Source organism: Nycticebus coucang, chromosome 9, assembly GCF_027406575.1.
Source record: "Nycticebus coucang isolate mNycCou1 chromosome 9, mNycCou1.pri, whole genome shotgun sequence".
Taxonomy (NCBI): Eukaryota; Metazoa; Chordata; class Mammalia; order Primates; family Lorisidae; genus Nycticebus; species Nycticebus coucang.
In genome coordinates this window covers 25,287,002-25,302,980 of record NC_069788.1, presented here as the reverse complement: position 1 = coordinate 25,302,980, position 15,979 = coordinate 25,287,002, and the positions used below count along the sequence as shown (strand labels likewise).

At 35.9% G+C, this 15,979-nt stretch overlaps 1 protein-coding gene across 1 annotated transcript in view; it reads left to right on the top strand.

Moving 5' to 3' along the window:
• The window catches only part of FAM83B (family with sequence similarity 83 member B), a 78,372-nt gene extending 62,633 nt beyond the window's left edge, over positions 1–15,739 (top strand). The window contains exons 3-5 of the mRNA XM_053603686.1: positions 2,492–2,656; positions 3,368–3,492; positions 13,435–15,739. Of these exons, the coding sequence (XP_053459661.1) occupies positions 2,492–2,656; positions 3,368–3,492; positions 13,435–15,739 (2,595 nt within the window). The remainder of the gene's footprint in view (positions 1–2,491; positions 2,657–3,367; positions 3,493–13,434) is intronic.
• Positions 15,740–15,979: the final 240 nt, after the last annotated feature.

Genomic DNA, 15,979 nt, shown 5'->3' with positions numbered 1-15,979 from the left:
TAGTATCCCGACAGAGTGTGTGTGTGCACATGTGCACATGTGTGCAATATATGCCACATTTACTTTGTCCGTTCACCTGCTGATGAATACTTAGGTTGATTCCATATCTTAACATCGTGTTGTACGTGACAAACACGTACAATTTTATGTCAACTTAAAAATAAATGGAAACAAAATGCAACTTTTCTTTACCCAGTTTTTCCCACTGCTATGGCTCTATTTCTCTATTTCCTACAAGAGTCAAATCATACAAAAAATAGTTGTTTATACTCGCTAAAGCCAGTGTCTCTTCCCGATCTGTTAAATCCCTTCCAATGTGACTTTTTCTATTTCTACTTCACTGAAACTGCCCGAGGCCTGGCAGTGGGATTTGACTCTCCTGAGTACACCAGCCTCCTGACAGGTGCTCTGTTTCTGCTTTGCATCGGGATTGCACCTGTTCTTTTGCTCAGTCTCCTTTGCTGGTACTTCCTTTCACGTAAGACTTCTTAACCTTGGAGTGTCCCGGAGCTTCATCCTCGGTCATTGTACGTATCCTCTCTTGCTTGATGACTTGTCTTTAACTATTACCTTCCCCCAGACCTCTCTGTTCCGCATTCCACTTCAATACTTAAGCTCCTCAAACTTAACTTTCCATTTTAATCCTGCACGTAAAATTTACTACCGCTGATGACAAATCTGGTTTTCAGGTCAGTGAGGCTAAAAATTTTAGTTAACTCGTTTGCTTCTTTCACTCTCACGCCTCACATTCAATCCATCCACAAGTTGTTTAGGCTCAAAGGTATTCAGATCTGACCATTTCATCACTCACACTACCATCCTGGTCCTGGCCACCAGCACCACCTCCCACTTGAATTGCCCCAATAGTTCTACTGCTCCCCACCCCCCCCACCATCTTTCAAGTCTGTCCTTAACACAGTAACCAGAACGTTCCTTTCAAAATATAATCGGATCATATGATTACTTTAACTTAAAGCCCTCTACTAGCTTACAATCTTAGATAAAAACACCTAAAGCTTTAGACTGCCCTTAAGACAATGTGATAACTCTCCCTTTATCATTTTCTTTCTTATCATCTCCTTGCTGTTTCTTGAATATGTCAGAGAAGAACTGGTGGTTTCCTCTGCCTGGACCACTCTGCCTCAAGATACTCAGGTGCATACCTTCAAATCCTTTTAAGTCTTTGCTGAAAAGACACAGTCTCAATGAAACCTGCCCTGCAACTCCCAAACTTTTTCTTCCTAATTTCCTGAAACCTATGATTCCCCTATCCCGCTCTGTATTTTCCAAAAAAAAAACCTTATAATTCATTATATAATTTATTTATTATGTTTAATGCTTACCGTGTCTTCCTCCATTGGACTGTAAGCTTCACAAGGGCACAAATTTTGTCCTTCTTGTCTAGCACATAGTAGGTCATCAATAAATATAGCTGGTGCATCATAGGTGGTCAGCCAATTAAATGATTCTTTTTCTTCTTACAACCTTATTTCCCTCTCATTCTTCTCAGAGTCAATAATGGTTTTATTTATAATAACCAACAAGGACCTTTTCCATTTTAGGGGCCTGTTCTTTAGAGCATTTTCCTCTGCATTTACTTTCTAACTCCTGTCACTTTTTTCTTGATTTTCCTTCTTTTGCTTATTCTATCTACTAAGTTAATTTTAGGTAGGTACAGTTGGCCCTTGAAAAACATGGGTTTGAACTGTGTGGGTCCACTTAGGCAGGAATTTGTTTTAACCATCTATGTGGATACAGACTCAGCAGAGAGGGCCTGTTTTGTGGACACACAGCTTCTGTAGGACCGAGGGCCAGACTTGAGTACTGTGCATCTTGGCATCTGTGGGGAGCCAATCCCACACATAGACCAAGGGATAGCTTCTTATTTAATTTTCTAGTTTTTAAGTCTTCTTTAACCTTTTCTCCATCTTTCATCCTTTCCTAGATATATTTCTATGTCTAAAAGAATTTTTTGCTCTGTCCTAGTTTCTTAAGACCTTTTTCTTAGCAACTAGTTCTAGAAGTTTTACTTTTCCCTGAAAATGGCTCTGAAGAAAATTGTAACATTGGTTTCCACACTGTCCCATCCAACCCATGATTTGAATTTGTTCTTCATTCAAATCCTACTGAAATGCAGATTCCCTTGAATTCAAAGCTGAAATGAAAACGTCATGGTAGAAAATCTGCGTATAGTCATTTGCTCATTTTTAGTAAGTTTTATATTTGAGAAAATTTTGTGAACATTCACGTATATTTATATGTATATTTTTTGTGCTTTTGTTTTATCTGTACTGAAAGTTAGCTATTTCTTTTTTTGTTTGTTTTTTGTTTTGTTTTTTTTTTTGGCCGGGGCTAGGTTTGAACCTGCCACCTCCGGCATGTGGGACCGGCGCCCTACTCCTTGAGCCACAGGCGCCGCCCTAAAGTTAGCTATTTCTTAATCTTTATCATTTAAGTATCTAAAATTGTTTCATATTCTTATCTTTAACAGGTGATTGCTTTAGTAATGGATATGTTTACAGATGTGGACATTTTCAAAGAAATAGTAGAGGCGTCAACTCGAGGGATATCTGTATACATTCTGCTTGATGAGTCCAGTTTTAGTCATTTTCTAAACATGACTGAGAAACAGGGTTGTCAAGTTCAACGTCTCAGGGTAAGAATTCAATGTTTTGTTTTGTTTTTTTTCTCAAGTATTTTGTGTACAATTTAAGTTAAATGTAAGGCATGTGAAGGTAAGTTAATGCAAAAGTAAAACAATCCATGTGTATTTAAGGTGGCATATTGATCATTCTGTACTTTTCAGAAAATGACTGAAAATATATCTCCATGAATGTTTTATAGTGTGTTTTTCTTAGAGAAACAAGCTTCTAAGTTAACTTTGCTACCAACCACACTTACGCTTCAGTTTTATATGCACAACCTTGAAACTGCTGACTCAAGTGCTTCTATAATCCAACAAGATATTGTTTATCAAAGTACTTTGGCATCACGTTTTCAGTCACATTTAACTTTTTAAAAGGAGTATAGATTTTCATTTAAATTATTTTATTAATATCATCATGATACTATAACCCAAATATTTTATTATACTACGATCCTAAGTGATTTATGAAACCATTTTGTATAAATGTAAAGTAATATTTCCTATTTAAACTATGTTAAAATATGTATTTCAAGTAATTATTTTCCTTAAGTATTTAATTTTTAGGACATGATGTAAAAGTTTCTTTTCACTAAATTTTTTATATTATTCAAAAATTTACTCGGTCATTTTTTTGGGTGTTATCTTGATAATGCACTTTTACGTTTTAAAATATCCCCTTTCTAGCCATAATTTGCATTTTACATTTACGTATCATTCTAGAATATTCGTGTGCGGACAGTTAAAGGCCAAGATTATGTTTCAAAAACAGGGGCAAAATTCCATGGAAAAATGGAACAGAAATTTTTGTTAGTTGACTGCCAGAAAGTGATGTACGGTTCTTACAGGTAAGATTATTTTGTTTGCCTTCAGTGTTATCAATCATTTAAATGATTTATTAGTTTCAAGTGTTAATATAATCAGTTTAGCTTTCTTGAAAATTAATAAGGACACCTGCATGGAAGCTTGGAGACAGACCTACATTTGGGTTGTGGCTTTCTGTCTCTGAAGAACATTAACATCTTAGGCAAATCATGTAACTTTGTCACTTTCATGTTCTTCATTCAGAAAATGAGGAAGTTGACTAATATTTAAGAGAAAACAGCTCCCTACAGTTTTCTACAGCTGTCCAATATTTAAAGTAGTTTTACACCTCATGAAAACATTGCACAGTAGGGATTTAATAAAAATTGTTCATAAAAATGGAAGTTGTTTACCTTTTGGAAGAACCCATGAATAGGTTTTTCTTATTTTGAATTATTAAGAATTTGATCAAACCAGAACTGCCCCGTCCACGTCAGGCTGGCTCCAGACTGTAGGCACAGCGCTAGTATTCCTTTATATATAAATCTCAACCTCAGTCCTAAGTCAGGTACGATAGTGAAGCTGTATATACTGGCAGATAAAAACACCAGGAAACACCTGTGAACTTCTGGGTCGCTAAGGCAGGGTAGATTCATTATTGAAGGCTAAGGGAAGACTACAGGAGAATTGTGGTTATAAATAGGACAGTATGAGCGGAAACCTTTGGCTCTTCTCTTAATAACTTAAACATCCATGAAAGGAGGTACCATGTTGAAATGGATGGCCTTGAGCAAATTAATTAATTTTGTTGCACTCTTAAATTTTCTCAGCTGTAAAATGAGGATAATCATAGAACCCACCACAGGTCATTGTTATAAGGATTAAATGGAGTGAATATATCCAAACTCCTAATGTTAGCTATTATTTCAAGACTTGTTTCAACTGTTACTTTCTACTCACTTTCCCTTTAAGCTCAGGAACCTTTTTTACAAACATACTGTTTGGAGTTCCATATGAAAACGTATTATGAACAGAAATGACAACTAGTGCTTGAAATTAGTGAGTCCTTTTAAAGACTCATTATATGTGAATGTATTCGTTCAGACCCACTGGGTGTCTAGGGTTTTTAATTGAAATTTTAATTAAAGTTGAGAGTTGACTTGATTTATGTAGAAGGGTGTTTATTATTTAAGCTTATCATAATTGATGCTATTTTGTTATTTAAATTTTAAGATTAACTGTAAATTCACCTCGATTTTGTTTTGTTACTCGTAGGTATTAAAGGTGCTATATATATCAATAATGACTACAGTCGAGCTACTGTACATAAATGTGGGGAAAATCAAACAATAGCAATGCCTCCCATCCCCCAAAATATCTATATCCTCCTTTCTATGTCATAAACCAGAGGCATGATTTAAGTTACTATTAAGTTACATAATAGTAAATTCTTAAATTATGGAAAGTAAATTAAGTAATTAAGTAAAACTTAAATTATGGTATTCCTAAACCAAAGATTATAAAAATTCATGAAAACTCTTATTTAGTAACTCTATTCTGTTTGTTATGTCAAGATCATTTTAAATATACTTTTTTAAAAAAATTAATGGTTGTCAGCCATTATCACTTTTATGTTCCTAATTATCATGGCCCTTTCCTTTGCTGACAATATTCTAACAGGCTCTTGTGGAATAGTTAGGAACTAATTTGGGTAAAAATGTATTTCCCTCTGATAAAAATGAGCCTTTGCCCCTCGCATTCTAGTATTGGCATTGTTTTCCTCACGGGCAAGTTGAAATGACTTATTTAATTCAGAATTCTTTGCCTTGGGATGTCAGTGGGATCTAAACACCTACTGTTCCTAGAGAGGCCTGGAATCTATAGTCACCAGAGTCACACATAGCTTGATAGGTCACTCATTATGTTGACAATTTTATCAAGAAACACGAGAGAAGGGTTTTTCCAGGGTTTGTGGGGTGGGGGGGGGTTGGTTCTCTTGGTTTGTTGTTTTGTTTTTTTATAAGACAGTCTTACTCTGTCACCCCAGCTAGACTGCAGTGGTGTTATCACTGTTCCCTGAAACCTTGAATTCCTGGGCTCAAATGATCCAGCTGCTTCAGCCCCGTGGATAGCTGAGACTATACCACTATACTCACATAGTTTTTCCTATTTTTAGTAGAGATGGGGCGTCACTTTTGCTCAGGCTCGTTTCAAACTCCTGATCTCAAGGAATCCTTCTGTCTTGGCCTCCTGGAGTGCTAGGATTACAGGCATGCGTCAGAGTTGTTTTTCTGCAATGTGGTATCAACAGTGATCAAAAGCATTTATCTATGTTTTAGTCAGTGTGTGAAAATAATGTTTTGAATTTCATAACCCCATATGAAATTATATGAAAATCTGGAATATATTTAGTAAAGCATTGTCCCCTATAAATCGGTCTGAGAATTTTATAAGCTATTTTTTATTTTTTATAAGCTACTTTTTAATCTTATAATCTCTATAAAAATTACTTTTCAAAAACAAGTTTTACTGAAGTTGGTACCTCCTGTGTGACATTTTTGTTCAGACCGGAAGGTCATCACAGTTGTGACCCGTGCCACCATCAGTGTACTGTCACTGCTTACACTCCATGAACTTTGCTTCTTGCAAACCAGCCAGGAACTAAGAATTTTTCTTTTGTGTGTGAATTTGTAACCAATTCCCAATTTAATGACTAGTGCGTGAAAGTGTGTGTTAGCAGGGGCTGGTGCTAGTTACTGAATTTTTTTATCCACAAATATCTGCATGTATGTTAAAAAATAAAATATTATTAAAATATGAGCAAGAGAAAAACAGAAGTTACTGTTCTCCATATCTAGCTAACCCTGGTCCTGGCCTATAGATATAATTGTTCAATTATTTTAATTAGACTTATTCCATTCCCTTTATTCCATTCTTTTTTGATTTATCGACTTCGTGTATTAACTCTGGGCTTTTTATTATAGTTATTGAGAAATTAAATTTTCTAGGCATCCATATCCACTTTCCCTCATTCTGTCAATATATTTTATTACAGTTTTTGGTTAAATAAGTCCAGATTTAAATTATTAAATAGTCTCAGAATTGATCATTGATGAGCCATGGAGTAATTTATGTTTCCTTTTTAATAACAAAGTTGGTAGTGAACATCTTATTTTTTATTAATTGTCTTTGTTTTCTATTTATCTCTTGCTAGTTTTTTCCAGTTTACCATACAGACTTCACAGCAAACGAATGAGTTTTCCAAATGCTCAGTAACTACTGACAACCTCTGACATGTAACCTGCACTGGCAGTTCCTTAAACTGGGAACACCACTATAGTCCTGGTATTTCCCATATTCCTGGGTGGTTTGACCCATGATGTCTCAAATCCCACTTTTTTGTTGCGTTTGTTTCCAAGTCTCCATTTTTTTCTCCCAAGTTTGCTGAAGTACATGTTAAGTCAAAAAATCCATAATTCTAAGTGATTAATGGCTTAACATAGGATGATATTCTGAGCTGAATTATTTTTTGGCCTAATTGGAAAGGTATTGCTCTGTATTCAAAGATGCTGATGTGTCAACATCATTAACTCCTTTCTTTTCATGGAATAATTTTTTCTGTTTTGAACCTTCTACAATTTCTCTTTTTTTCCTTATTAGTTTGTTCTTTTTTCTTGTTTCTTGGGGTATAAAGTTTAGGTTTTTGATTTGAGAACTTTTAGCCCTTAGAAAATTTCTTTTTTTTAATTATTATTTTTTATTAAATCATAACTTTGTACATTGATGCATTTATGGGGTTCAGGGTACTGCTTCAATACACAATGTAGAATGCTTGCATTGAACTAAGTAACACATCCATCACAATTATACTTATTTCTTAATAGTTTTGAAATGTACCATTGCATCATGCACATTAGGTGAGGTCCCCCCAAATAACCTCCCTCTTCCCATATCCCCCCTCCCCTCTCTCTCCTCTTCCTTAATACCTTCTGGACTATAGTTATGTTTTGCCATTCACATGAGTGTGTAGGTGATTATATATTGATTTCATAGTAAAGTTATAGTATTCTATTTTAAACTGATTGCTTCAATCACATATGAAACTCTGCTCCTTTACAGCTCTACCTTCACTTTATGTTGTTGTCACAAATTAATCTTCATATATTATGTACCAGTTAACATAGATTTAATTTTTTTATGTTTGTCACTTGAATTCTCTGTACCAAAATTATAAGAGTACAGGTTGCTATATTTGTCTACATATTTATCTTGAGTAGGATAATTTATATTTTCATAAAGTTTTGTATTTCTACTATCATCCTTTCATTTCAATTTGAAATACTTTCCCATTTGCATTTGTTGTTAAGGTTGGTTAGGCCTACTAGTAATGAATTCTCTCAGCTTTAATTTATTTAGGGAAGTCATAATTTTACCTCATTTTGAAGGACAGTTTCACTGGATACAGTATTCTTGGTTGTTGATGTTTTTCTTACAGCTCTTTGACTATATCATCCGTCCAAAGTTTCTGTTAAGAAAGACACTGATAATCTTATGGCAGCTCCTTGTACAAAAGCAAATTACTTTTCTCTTGATTCAAGAGTCGCTCTTTGTCTTTGACTTTAGACAGTTTGTTTATAATGTGCTGAATTTATACAAGTTGGAATTCTTGGGTTCCGTAAATTTGTATGTGTGTAAATTTCTTTCCTCTGACTTGGGGGATTTTAAACTACTATTTCTTCAGATAAGCTCTCTACCCCTACGTCTCTCTTCTTTGTAAGATTCCCATAATGCATATATTGGTCTGCTTGATAGTCCCATCAGTTTTCACTTTTCTTTATCACTTCTTTTATTTTTTTTCCTCTAGCTCAAAGATTTCAAATGGACTATCTTTGTTTATTATTTTTTTCTGCCTGATTAAATCTGCTATTGAACTCTTTTAATAAATTGTTTAGTTCTATTATTATATTTTTAAGTTACAGAATTTCTTTTTAGTTCTTTTTTTATAGTTTCTATTTCTTTGTTATTATTCTCATTTTATTAATACATCATTTTCCTGAGTTCAGTTGTCTGTGTTCTTTTAGCTCATCGAGTGTTTTTATGGTAGTTAATCTAAATTCTTTGTCAGAAAGGATTTGTGTTTTCTTAGAGTCAATTTCTGGAGTTTTGTTTCTTGTGATTAGGTTGGCTTTTCCTGCTTCTTCATATACCCTATAATTTTTTTGCCAGTATTCGGGCATTTTGAAAACAATTCCCTCTCCCAGCCTTTGTGTACTATCTGTTCATGGAAAGACCCTTACCAGTCAGCCCTGGTGGAGGTTCTAGGACCTCTGAAGTCTTTTCTGATGATTTGCTTCCTTATTGTCTACCTATAAAACTACAGCTTTAACATGCTGCTTACTTTTGTTTTCAGTGGTTTCCAAACTCTGTTGCCGATCCCATTAGTGCTTAATCAGGCAAGGCAGAAACCAGTCCCCAAGGCAACCCAGAATTAGGATGTATGGTCTACTCTTTTGTTTACATCCTGAAAGAGGATCCCCAGTGTGGGGGCATGAGGTTTCCATCTATACTGTCTAGGAGAAGGAAGACAAATGAGCAGTCCAAACACTATAAGTTTCCCTTCCCCTTTTGCTGGAGTCCCATCTTGGTTATACAATGGCCTGGATGCTGCATTTGCTCATTTGGTTCCTATAGTTCTCATAGAAGTCTTCTGGCTCATATATTATTGTTACCTTAGTCTCTTTGTGGGATAAGTAGGGCCTGTGGATTTTTAATCTACCACCTTACTTTGTGTTTATATTTCTGTGAGTATTCTTTGCTCTTTTCCTCTGTTTTCTACAGGTGGCTTTTTCCTGTTTGTTTTGGTCTCTGATTGCATCTAAGCTCTTAAGCTTTATAAGCTGTCTTCTAAGCTTTCTTCATATAGCTTCATATGTGTATTGATCTTTTGTGTATTATATAGCTTCATATGTGTATTGATCTTTTGATATATGTTGATGTTTAAGAAAGAGGGACGATAAAGATGATTAGCAATTGGATAGGAAACATTAATCAACATTTAAGCTTACTTATCTCTTTGTGGGATAAGTAGGGCCTGTGGATTTTTAATCTACTACCTTACTTTGTGTTTATATTTCTGTGAGTATTCTTTGCTCTTTTCCTCTGTTTTCTACAGGTGGCTTTTTCCTGTTTGTTTTGGTCTCTGATTGCATCTAAGCTCTTAAACTTTATAAGCTGTCTTCTAAGCTTTCTTCATATAGCTTCATATGTGTATTGATCTTTTGATATATGTTGATGTTTAAGAAAGAGGGACTATAAAGATGATTAGAAATTGGATAGGAAACATTAATCAACATTTAAGCTTACAGCAAAATGTTTGGTTTGGATCTTGGAAGTTTACAGGAAGATCCCCAAATGTCAATATAAACACCTTTATTATCTGGGGATATTCACTGTTTGCAGAGAACATCTTTTCCCCTGAAAGATAAGTAAACCAGAACAGAATCTGGGCTGTGATCCTGACTGCAGGTATTTCAGAAGCAGAATGGGGAAGGATGATAAGGGTCTGGTGATTCTCATTTTTATTTTCTGCTTCATCCCAGCCTTGTGTTGTTTTAAGTTCTTGAGTTCAGATTTGTTTGGATTGGTTCCTGCTGAAATAAACCTTAGATTTCCTGAAAGATATAGGAAGGTATGCTACGTGGGAGTAGAAAGAGAGGGGAAGCTGGAGGCTGAACTGCTCTCTCAGAGACTTTCCATTAATCCTCCTGTTTCTCTGTTTTAACATCCTTCGTAACCCACCAGGTATATTATACGTTGCTTCTAATGTGGAATACATAAAGATTCTGCTGGGCCAAACTGACTTGTTCTCATTGGTTCTCGATTCATACAAACTTCCTCTGTATCAGATATCTCTCACTAAAAATTTGTTAGCTTCTTTCTTTCCCTCTTCTGTCTTTTTAGTAGTATACAGGGAAGAAAAATATAAATATAGATAATAATTCAGATTTAATTAAAAAAACTTTCTATCAACATAAACATCTCTGCCTTTTATTCTTCTTTGATAGTAAAAGTAATAATTCATTTATATTTTGGATCATTTATTTACAATAAAAATGTTGATGTGTGTACAGTATGCTAAACATCATTCTTAGCCCCAAGAATGTAGCCCTAAACAAGATACAGATGGTTCCTGAGCTGAGATTATCTTTATTTTAGCCAACAAAGGAGATAGATGGTTAACAAAGGAAAAATAGCCAAGATAGTAACAATGAGTATTTAGAGGAATGAGACTAGGAAAATAATGATGAAGCATGATCTGGTGAATACTTTAATTAGAGTGATCACATGTCTTTGAAGAGGAAATGAGCCAGGCACCAGGGACTATCAGAGAAGAAAGGTATTGCAAGTAAACGGTAAGCACAAAGATCTTGGGACAGTTATCTGGGGGACAGAAAGAAGGTCAACAAGGAAGGAGCACAGTAGACAAGGAGAGAGCTATCCATGGTAGAGCTGGAAAGCAGGTAGAGAAGGTATTTTGTTAGGCCAGGTGAGGAGTTAGAACTTTAATTTAAACAAAATGGAAAGTTCTATGTAGGAATAATGGCATGACTCAATTTATATTATGAAGAGATTGCTGCTGCCATATGGATTGAAAAATGAGCAAATGAGGAAGCTAAGAGTCAAACATCTGATGATGCCTCAGACTATGGTGATAGCCAGACAGGAGAGATGTGAGGGAGGTTTTAGAGTCAGAGTCAACAGCACCTGTTGTTTCCTGTTGGTTCTGGGAAAGAAAGCCCTCAGAGATGACTTCTTGTTTTCTTTCTTGATTACCTAAAAAGATGGTTGAGCCACTGACTTTAGTAAGCCTAGGGGAGAAACAAGTTGGGGGAAGAAGTGTTGGCTGAAAACTAGAATTGAACATATTTTAGGTTTGTGAAGCCCATTAAATTGCCAGTGAAGATTGAACATTGATCCCAAAGGTAGGGAAGAAGTCATCACGGACAGTACAGAATTAGTAGTCGTTGGCATGTCAAGTGAAACAAATCACCTAGGATGAAACAGGAACCCAGGGATTCATTCCCAAACCCTGAATCATTTCTCTCAAATCTGTTTCTCAGATTTATTTTTTCAAACATATTTCATTGAATTTTTTTCTGTTACTTGAAATTTTATTATAATATTATTTTCTGTTTACCATGGCAAGTACTCCTGGCTCAACATTTTTACTTATTATTCTCATTTCTACTTTGGTTTGTGTTCTTATCACACTTTATTCTAACTATTTTACTTTTTGTAGTTGAATTCAGTCCCTCATCTGTCAATGTATATTACAAAGAGCTACTAGAAAAATAATTTCTCAAACATCTCTTTATATTCTAATTTATCCTAATTTGGAAACACATCCTACGTAATCAAAATTTCTGCTTTTCTTTCAGATTTCCCCACTACTTTATAAATTTCTTATATAGCTTCTATATGGAAGCTAAATATAATTTGTTTTTCTTCATTCAACCAGACATCACCATCATTCCTTCTTTCTCATATCCATATATTTTGTTTTCCATACAAATTGTCCTTTTATACCTTTTGTGTCTAAATTTCTAGGTATCTAGTCTTTATCAAAATATTATAAGACTCCCTCCTTTTCCCAGGATTTCTTCATACTTGATAGCTGACTATTCCATTACTTGATGTTTCTAACATAATTTGGATTCATATCTTCAATCAAATTGGAAATTTCTTTAGTCATTCATTTTTGTACCATTTCTTTTAACTCAGCTGGGTGGCCCACATTTGTTCACATAAAAAACATTTAGTAAATATTCTTCTCAATATCATGCATTCAAAAGGCATCTTAAGTATAATTAAGCATATGAGAATAACATTCTTATGTGGCACACTCATATGTTAAATTGTTACTCTGTACATTCTTTTAATCTTTTCATCTGCATTTCTCATCATCTAGCCTATGCAAATAGTAAGATCCTTCAATGTGGAGAAAATCTCTGTCTCCTTTTCCTTTTCTATTAACTCCAATTGTGTTATATACCATTATTTGATGCATAGAATGTTCACAATTCATTTATTTTTCAGCTCTGTAACTCTTTACATTATATCATCTAGGTTTTCAAACATCAGATTTAAAATTCAATTTTAAATTTCAAAATAGCTATTACTTCTAAACCTTAGGAAAGGGACTGCAAAGTCATACAAACTTTAATTTCCTGAAAATTATATTCCATATTAAAAGATTGTTATTGGTATTTTGACTGGCATGGTTTCTGAGGACTATGTTTGCTATTACTTTTGTACACTGAGGACAGTGAAATCTTCCCTTTAATGACTGAGGCTGCTGCCCACAAATCCTCTCTTTACAGCCCCTGGTATTCTAAATTATACTTACTGAGAAGCTACAGAGATAACAGTCTGAAAACATGAGCCTCTTAAACACATGCATTAGCACAAAAGTGTCTCACATTGCATCATATTAGAACCACAGGGACAAAGCAGCTATTATGCTGCCCATGTCCTCATTTTGGACACAGGGAAAGTGCCCAAACTCATGTGCGTGCAGCTCAACAGAAACCAGGTCTCTAACTTTTCTTCCAATACTGGCTTTCCTACATTCTGCCAGGAAGTTACATATGAAATATAATTCAATTTTTACTCCATAAAATCTTGCTAGCCAGAGAAGCAAAATACACTGTGAACTATTCTTTGGACTTCTGAAAGGTAACATAAAAAATTTTAGTAGACTCAAAACCATAATTTGAGTTGCATTGTTATCTAAAATATGAATATGAGGATGGTGATACACATGCATTACAAGAATAATGATTGAAAATATTCTAAATTATGGTAGCCAAGGAAAACACATAAAAGCATTCTTTTGTTGAAATTAAATAATAACTTTAGTAGAAATTTGTATTATTATTAGGATTTTGACTTAGCAAAATTAAAAATTTTTCCATTTTTTTTTTCAGCTATATGTGGTCATTTGAGAAAGCTCACCTCAGCATGGTTCAGATAATCACAGGACACCTTGTTGAGTCCTTTGATGAAGAATTTAGAACTCTCTATGCCAGGTCCTGTGTCCCCAGTTCATTTGCTCTAGAAAAATCAGCAAGAGTGAAGCATGGCAAAGCACTCTGGGAAAATGGAACTTACCAGCGTTCAGTTTCTTCATTAGCCTCCATCTCCAGCCAAAGAAACCTTTTTGGCAGACAAGACAAAATTCACAAACTAGATTCTAATTACTTCAAAAACAGAGGAATGTATACGCAGAACGAACGTGACAAGTATCACATAAGAAATCATGGATACAAACCTCAGTTTGTTCCAAACTTCAATGGTCCAAGTACAATACGTCAGTTTCAACCTAGTCAGATAAATGAAAATTGGAAAAGGCATAGCTATGCTGGAGAACAGCCAGAAACAGCTCCATACCTTCTGCTTAGCAGAGCTCTGAATAGAAACAATAATCCGCCTGGCAATTGGAAGAGGCCTTCAGACAGTCTCAGTGTGGCGTCCTCGTCGCGGGGAGGCTATGCCAGCCAGCACCACATACCTGCCCAGAGTTTTGCCGATCGGCTTGCCCAGAGGAAGACAACCAACATCGCAGACAGGAATTCTACTGTGCGGAGATCTTTTAATGGTACAGATAATCACATCCGCTTTCTGCAACAACGCATGCCAACCCTTGAGCATACCACAAGGTCATTCCTGCGTAACTGGAGAATTGAATCCTACCTGAATGATCATTCGGAAGCTACACCCGACTCAAATGGAGCGGCTTCAGGGGACCGATTTGAGGGCTCTGAGAGTCTTGAGAATTTGAAAGCCAGTGCCCTTTATACCCATTCTCGCCTTCGTTCCTCCTTTGTATTTAAACCAACTTTACCTGAGCAAAAGGAAGTTAGCAGTTGTACAACTGGCTCCTCCAATTCGACTATCATTGGTTCCCAGGGAAGTGACACACCTAAAGCAGTTCCAGAAACCCCTACCAGTGTACAGCATTTGCCAGAAAAACCCACACCAGAAGCAATCCCCATGCTCCCATCGCAATCAGAGGCATCAAAAGTGCACACCTTGCAGGTTCCTGCAGACCATTCGCCGGTCTTAAACCAAACTCCGAATGCCCCTACAGAATCAAACAACTATATATATACGACCTTGTGTGCAAATAAACAGACAGAAAATCTAAAGAATCAACAAAATGAGAATCTACTTAAAAGGCGAAGTTTCCCATGCTTTGACCACTCAAAAGCCAACTTAGATCCTGGAAATAGTAAGCATTATGTTTATAGCACACTTACTAGGAATCGAGTTAGACAACCAGAAAAGCCCAAAGAGGATTTGCTGAAAAGTTCTAAAAGCATGCACAATGTGACCCACAACGTGGAGGAAGAGGAGGAGGAGGTTAGCAAGAGAGAACCCCCAGGTGGCACCACGAGCAAATCAATTTCCATCGCTGCTTTACTAGATGTGAATAAAGAGGAACCCAACAAAGAACTCACTTCCAAGAAGGAAGTCAAGGGTTCCCCAAGTTTTTTGAAAAAGGGATCTCAAAAGTTAAGGTCATTACTTAGCCTTACCCCAGAAAAGAAAGAAAATTTATCCAAAAATAAAGCACCTGCCTTTTATAGAATGTGTAGTAGCTCTGACACTTTAGTTTCTGAGGGTGAAGAAAATCAGAATCCAAAGAAATCAGAACCTAAAGTTGACTCATCTCCTCGAAAAAAGCGTTCTTCCTCCTCAAACTCTCAAGGTAGTATCCACAAGAGTAAGGAAGATGTAACAGTTAGCTCCTCTCAGGGAATGAATTCTCCATCCGATGAAGGTAATAAAGTAATACCTTCTTCAGGTCCAGTTGAAAGTAAGTTCTTGGAAAGGGCAGGAGATGCTTCTGCCCCAAGGTTTAATACTGAACAGATCCAGTATCGAGATTCAAAGGAGATGAAAGCAGTTATTACTCCTGAAAGCAGACCAACTTCTTCTCCACGGCTGACACCCAGTGCGCTCCTGCGATCTCATTCAACTGACCGACGCATTTACAGTCGTTTTGAGCCCTTCTGCAAGCTTGAGAGCTCTCTGCAGCCAGCAGGCAACACACCAAATGCCAGTTTACATCGCCCAGAAATAAAGTCTACAACTGTGGGCAACAGTTACGGCAGGTCCAGTCCGCTGCTTAATTACAACGCTGGTGTTTATCATTCATATCAACCAAATGAAAACAAGTTCCGGGGATTTATGCAAAAGTTTGGAAACTTCATACACAAAAATAAATAAAATACTGTAATTTCCAATAGCTATTAAAACACAAAATGAGGGAGGCTATAAATATTTGTCCCAAGAACCTTGTGGGCAGTTTTTTCTATGTTGATAGCTTTCTGTAAGGATGGCATTATGAGTCTGATGTATACGTTCACCAGCGTACTAATGTACAGTAAAGTTACTGTTTTGTGTTATAAAGTTAGTAACCATATAGATGGACTTTCCCTGTAAACACTTGGTTTTTAATTGATACTG